General features: G+C 43.0%; 1 protein-coding gene across 1 annotated transcript in view; it reads left to right on the forward strand.

Moving 5' to 3' along the window:
* The window catches only part of LOC107103525 (ubiquitin carboxyl-terminal hydrolase 48-like), a 17,937-nt gene extending 13,370 nt beyond the window's left edge, over window positions 1-4,567 (forward strand). The window contains exons 11-14 of the mRNA XM_015403258.1: window positions 1,309-1,509; window positions 2,441-2,552; window positions 2,670-2,803; window positions 4,485-4,567. Of these exons, the coding sequence (XP_015258744.1) occupies window positions 1,309-1,509; window positions 2,441-2,552; window positions 2,670-2,803; window positions 4,485-4,567 (530 nt within the window). The remainder of the gene's footprint in view (window positions 1-1,308; window positions 1,510-2,440; window positions 2,553-2,669; window positions 2,804-4,484) is intronic.
* The last annotated feature ends 2,061 nt before the right edge of the window (window positions 4,568-6,628 follow it).

The raw sequence follows: 6,628 nt of genomic DNA on the forward strand, positions 1-6,628 counted from the left end.
ATTACAAAAAACATTTCAAAAACAAACATGTTTCATTGATATATATACAAAAATGAATATTAGGAACTATATTTATCAAACATTATACTGGGCAAGAAAAAATTGTTTCTGGGCAAATGAAATGTGAAAGTCACTTGCCCCTGCCAAGCCCTGTCATAGATGAGAAAAAGTAGGAAACTCTGGAGAGGGGAGTGAGATGAACGACATGTGGAAGGGCGCTAACATTTCCCCTCCTTGCTGTCACCACAAATCCACCAATCAGGGACTCGCATGCAGGCAGGCGGAAAGTGTTGCTGCTTGTGTAGCCTTTGACCTATTGTGTAAAAACCAGGGGGGCCGTATTTATCCAACATTAACTAGAATTAGTCCTAAAATAACAATAATAAAAAAAAAATATATATATATATGTTTTTTTGCTTTAGTCCCTGCAGTGGTATTCAGACTCCACTGAATTCAGACTCCTTGAAATTTTTTCACCCTTTGTTTCATTGCAGCCATTTGCTAAAATCATCATTCATTTTATTTCTTGTTAATGTACATTCAGCACCCCATCTTGACAGAAAAAAACAAACATATAGAAATCTTTACAAATTTATGAAATTCTAGATTTCTTTTATTAATTTTTTCTGTCTAGATTCTGCTAAGGGGAAGAATAGAGGTAGAAAGAATGATGAAAGAGGGTCCCCATGTCCTCCGGCAGCCTATTGCCCCATTTCCACCGGCCCTCTGAAACCGATCCGTTCACAGTTCGGACCGAGTTTGGTTCTTACGACCGTTTACACATCCCGCTAGCACGGTTCCTCGCCTCCTATCAGCGGTCCACAACGCTATAGCTCTCAAGGCGGGAATTACGCAAAGAAAAATGGCGGCGCCCATAACATTCAGGAACTTATGTGTCTGGATAGCATCCTCCGCCCACATTTCAATGAAAGCCTCGGTCTCTGCATCAGGTGGCACCACGCTCTTTTGATGCCATTTATTGTTAACAGGCGGAGAAGACGTTCATGTTGTGAACAGATGAAGAGATCTGTGAATCACAAAGCCGGACACGCCGGAAAACCTGCGAGACGAGTCAGCTGACTGTAAATAGGAGAGGAGGCAGTCTGCTGATGCGCACTTTATCAGAGAACCGAGCCACAGATGAACCGGGACAAGTCCTATTGATGAACTAGTACTAGAGTCAGTGCGACTTAGTTTGCCATGTGGGGTTACATATCAGAAGTCGGGTACTGAGATGAATGTTTAGAGTAAACCGCCCCTGATTGATGATCTAAATGCTTTGTATGTTTCTGTGCCTTTCTTCTGTAGGAGAACCATTTGAGTTTATCCCCCTGGAGTGGCTGAAGAAGTGGCTCGATGACTCCACTGCCACCAAGGAAATTGACAACTCCATTTTTCTTTGTTCTCATGGAAAGCTGCACCCAGACAAGATGGCAGATATCAAGAGGGTTTCTCTGCAAGCAGCCAAACTCTTGTACGAACGCTACGGTGGCGGACCAAGACTTGACAGTGAGCCAAACATTGTTTGCTCTCAGCTACAGAAGGGACCTTCTTCAAATGCTCTTCAAATGAACCTTTCTGCATCTTTGCAGGCTTTAACAACAGTAATGCTACGTTCAGGCCTTCAGTTTTCATGCTTGTACCAGTTTAGTTCTGACGCTCGGCTAAAGCATGTTTGCTGCTCTAGCTGCGCAGAGGTAAAAGTGGGTCTGATCCTTTCTTTGCCTGGAACAATGGCGGCTATATTAGCTGTGATCAGTGGGTAGAAAGTAGTTAGAATCTCTGTTGAAGTGAGAAAGTTCTCCTGAAAACATGGTCTGTACAGTCAGTTCATCCAGATTACCATCCTGCCTTCAAAGATTATTTCTCTGTGGGAGCCGCTCAGACCCCCACATACCGGCGGGGCGCTGTCACTGTTCAACAGCCTTCTGGCCCGCTTGCCCCTCGGGGTTTTCCACTACTGTTCACGGCAGCTGGAAGGCGGGTTTAATGTACGTAATCCAAACTGCAGGCACCAGGATAATAAAAGCGAACATATTCTGCCGGCATGTTTCTGCATTTTAAGTTAATTTAGGCATCAGCAGTGCTGTGTCTGTCTCCCTGCCAGCTCCCAGATCAGCTTCTCTGATTGGTTGATGTGGCGTCCAGCAGATAAAGTAAAATTTTTCCAAATGCAGCAGCTGCTGCTTCTGAAGCCCTACAAGCGAGTCAGATCCTCAGAAGCTCATGAGGCGCTGCTTCAGCTGCCCAGACGCGCCGCTGGACCTTTAGATGCACGTCAACCATTAACTTTGCATGTAAACTAGCGGTTTAAACGCAGCATAACTCACTTAAGATAGGGATGCTCTGAAAATAGTCCCAAACCTGGCTAAGATTCAGGGGTTTGAAGTAGAATATTTGTTTGTAGTTTTGTTTCGGTTAAATTGTTTGTTTTTTTCAGGTTGTTCTCTGTGTAGAGACTGTGTCAGCGAGCGGTGCAGGGTGCTGCGGCTAAAAAGACAGCTCGATGAAGACTACAAAGGGATTTCTAATCTAGTAAAGCGCACATCCAAGTAAGTAAAAAGCCCCCTTTAATTTAATTTGGTTGGATTTGTTTGACTGGTCTGTGCTCTCCTTCATTTTAAGAGTGTAGTTTTCATAAATTCTGTTTTTTGTTTTGTGTCTTGTAGTGGTGAAGGCTACTGGGTGGGAAAGGCATCTTTGCGTGGCTGGAGGCAGCTGGCTTTGGAACAGCTGGAAGAAGATGAGCATGAAACCAAACACAGCAATGGCAGGACCAACGGCCAGGGACCGCACGCTAACAGTAAGCCTCAGCAGACTGCTAGGGGTGTCCCAGTCAGCATTTTAGGCCTCCGATCCAATCTTTTTACCTCAAATCCGATCCAATGTAGAGTCCCAATCTGATATTCTGCCTTTAGTATTTAAATTTATAAAATTCAAACAAGTAACTCAATTGTTTTTAAGATTAATATTCCATCAATAAGGAATTCCACCAATAATTGCTATTATTATTGTAAATCCAATGAAATTAAAATCTTACTTAGAATTAAAGGTTTTGAAAATTTTAGACAAAAGTAAAAAGAAAAACACTAACTTGATACAGTGTTATCAGAAGGAAGTGCGATCCAAGATCCACTTTTAGCTTATAAGTGCTTAATATCAGATGCCATAAAGTCAATAAAAGATGAAGTGCACATTTAAAATGCTCTTGTTCATCTTAAATGGCCGTCTGCAATGTAGCGTCTCTATGGCAGAGCGTAGCGCGGGCTCAAAGCTTACAGAAGACTGGTCAGTCCCACGTTCTCCTGAGATGGGCCTGTTGTCAGGAGCAATAAACACGACCGACCTCTCTGTGCGCTCTTATTTTCGTTGGAGTATTTGTCTCTCCTCATAACGTCCAGCGTTTGTGGCTTTGCTTTAACAACCTTTCCATCTGCAGCTTTACGAAACGCTTTACACACATCGTCATGTTTTGTCCTCAGATGAACGAATAAAGCGTGTGGTGTTTGATGTAGCTCTGCTGCTAACTCCTCTTGAAATTGCCATGTTGCAGACATTGCAAGTAGCTTTAGGACAGTCTTCACTCTTGAGAGTAAAATATTTCCTCACTTCTGACATGCTTGCTTTGCACCGCCACAGAGGTTTCTGTTCACAGCTACTGTCAACCGCAACTAGCAGTTACTTTACTGCAGTTGCCGTAAAGATTGGCGCAAAAAGTCAGCTAATGTAGCAGAGCTCCGATCACCGGAAATTATCCGATCTCGAGATCGGGACATCCCAATCCTCACCTCCTTTGATACTCTCTTACCCCATTTACACTACCCTTGAAAAACCGATCCATGCCGAGACCGGTCCGAGCTCGGATCAGTTAACCAGGCCGAGCTCTGTTCTGATGACCGTTTACTCGACTCCTCGCCTCCTAGTGACGATCTGCGGTACTACTGCCAGTATTGAAGGAGGAAATCAAGCAGTTGGTGGCGGTAATGGAGCAAAAGTTGTTTGCCAACCGCCATAAAAAACAAGAAGAAGAAGACGACGAAGGAGGAAATCAAGCAAATCAAAATGGCGGCGCCCGTCATATTCAGAAAGTTATGCTTGATTATTATCGCTGTCTTTCGGTGTTATAATTTAAAATGTTGCGTGGAGAAGATTTCAATTATTGTTTATAGTTGAAGAAATTGTTCTTCTTCTGTTTCTGGAGTGGCATTACCGCCAACTACTGGAATGGAGTGCACCGCACTATATGGTGCGCCGCACATTTTGAGAGAAAAAAAGACGTTTATATGCGCCTTATAGTCGCGAAAATACGTTAATATAGTTGAGAAAAGAGAATGGGTTTTATATCTGGCTTCTTGTTTCAGGAAAAGCAATATATTCTTGCTTTGTTTTGCTGTTTAATTCAAAATAATCAGGGAGAAAACAAGGATAATTGATTTTATTCCAGGATATTTCTGATTTTCATTGCTTTTCTATGTCCTCTGCAGAGTTCAGCTCAGACGTCTCCGAAGGGACTGAAGACGAGACGAAGACGTTCAATGAAGNTTGGAGTATTTGTCTCTCCTCATAACGTCCAGCGTTTGTGGCTTTGCTTTAACAACCTTTCCATCTGCAGCTTTACGAAACGCTTTACACACATCGTCATGTTTTGTCCTCAGATGAACGAATAAAGCGTGTGGTGTTTGATGTAGCTCTGCTGCTAACTCCTCTTGAAATTGCCATGTTGCAGACATTGCAAGTAGCTTTAGGACAGTCTTCACTCTTGAGAGTAAAATATTTCCTCACTTCTGACATGCTTGTTTTGCACCGCCACAGAGGTTTCAGTTCACAGCTACTGTCAACCGCAACTAGCAGTTACTTTACTGTAGTTGCCGTAAAGATTGGCGCTACAAGTCCGTTACATTCAGAAAGTTATGCTTGATTATTATTGCTGTCTTTCGGTGTTATTGTTTAAAATGCCATTATTTAAAATGTTGCGTGGAGAAGATTTCGATTATTGTTTATAGTTGAAGAAGTTGTTCTTCTTCTGTTTCCGGAGCGGCATTACCGCCAACTACTGGAATGGAGTGTGAATCGCGATGTGCAGCCAGACGGAGATGACGCGTTCTGCTCATGCGCTCTTCTAATCAGAGAACCGAGCCAGGGAAAAACCGAGCCCACCTCTGGAACTGGTCTGCAGTTAGCTCGGTCCGGTTGTGTCTAGCTCGGTTCAGTTCAGTTTGCTTTCCATTTACACACAATAAGTTATCTCAGTTACTGAGCTCGGACCGGTCTCCGTAGTGTAAATGGGATATCTGATTCCTCTGTAGATATCTGTTAGCTGAAGCCCTCGGTGGAGGGGAAATCAATTCACAGCATGTTTAAAAGGTCCTGCAAATTCAAAAATTAGACTCCACCAAAACACATGCTAAGAAAAATAGAAGTTAAGAAAAGCTGCAACCAAGCATAACGGAAGAGCTCCACACCTCTAGGGGGATGCCCATCAGCGCCTATGAGACGAGCGCATAGACGTTACTATGAAACATGCGAGGCGTCAGACTCCAGTCCTCGATCGCCGAAGTCCACCTCTGCTTCTAAACATCGGAATCAAATAATTAGGTCCTTAGCAGTGGGCTAAGGTCAGTTCATATCAGGGAACCGCTGTGGTTAAATCTACGGAGATCGATGGATTTCACTCAGTTCATTTTACTTTGCAAGTAAAAAGAGAGCAAGACATCAACTTCCCTCGCAGCATGATATTTAGCTCTGTTCTGATCCAGACAGTGTTTATCTCTCCTTAATTAAAACCCTACAGAAAGGCTGTGAAGGTCTCCACACATAATGTAGGGAAATAATCCCTGAGAAAAAGTCCAGTTTGTTATGAGAACTATTATTTTTATCCCAAACACTCCCTAATAGGATAAAATAACTCCTCTCCCTTAGAAGCCTTTTAGCTCTGAGTCCTGATTGAACGAGACTCAGCCCTAAGAAATCCTTTTATGTAACAGGAAATTAATAGGAGATTGATTTTTCCCCCCACACAGCTGATAAAAATTAGTTTCATGTAATAAATGGAAAACAGACTGAAGATGGATTAATCAGAACTGTTATGAACCGTCCAGCTCTAGATTTCATAACTTATAACTTTTAGTTTTTTGGCGGCGATCTCAGCGGTGGGTGCCGAGGTCCTGCTGGGATGAAGGGTTTATAACACGTCTCCTCTGACCTGCATGTTGGCCTCATGTCTCATGCTAATATGAGGATTAGACTCACCTTAAAGGCACACTGTGTACCTTATGGCCACTAGGGGCGCTAGACTTTTAACTGCCCGCATTTTGCTTCTTATAAACAGAAAATAATAACAAAGATCTATGACTGTATACTAAGAACAAAGTGTTAACTTACCTGTCTAATACCGTATTTTCACGACCATAAGGCGCACTCTCAGTTATGTGTCCCATTTCTGTATTTAACACACAGATAAGGCGCACCGGACTATAGGGCGCGGGTTTTATATACCGGTAAATATCCTCTACTACGTTTAAATACCTCTACTGCGTATTTAAAAATAGAGTGGGAGCAAAACTGTAGGGGTGTGCATTGGCACTGCCCTCACGATTCGATTCGATTACGATTCACCAGGTTACGTTGC

This window comes from Cyprinodon variegatus, unplaced genomic scaffold (assembly GCF_000732505.1).
Source record: "Cyprinodon variegatus isolate N-32 unplaced genomic scaffold, C_variegatus-1.0 Scaffold1474, whole genome shotgun sequence".
Classification (NCBI taxonomy): Eukaryota; Metazoa; Chordata; class Actinopteri; order Cyprinodontiformes; family Cyprinodontidae; genus Cyprinodon; species Cyprinodon variegatus.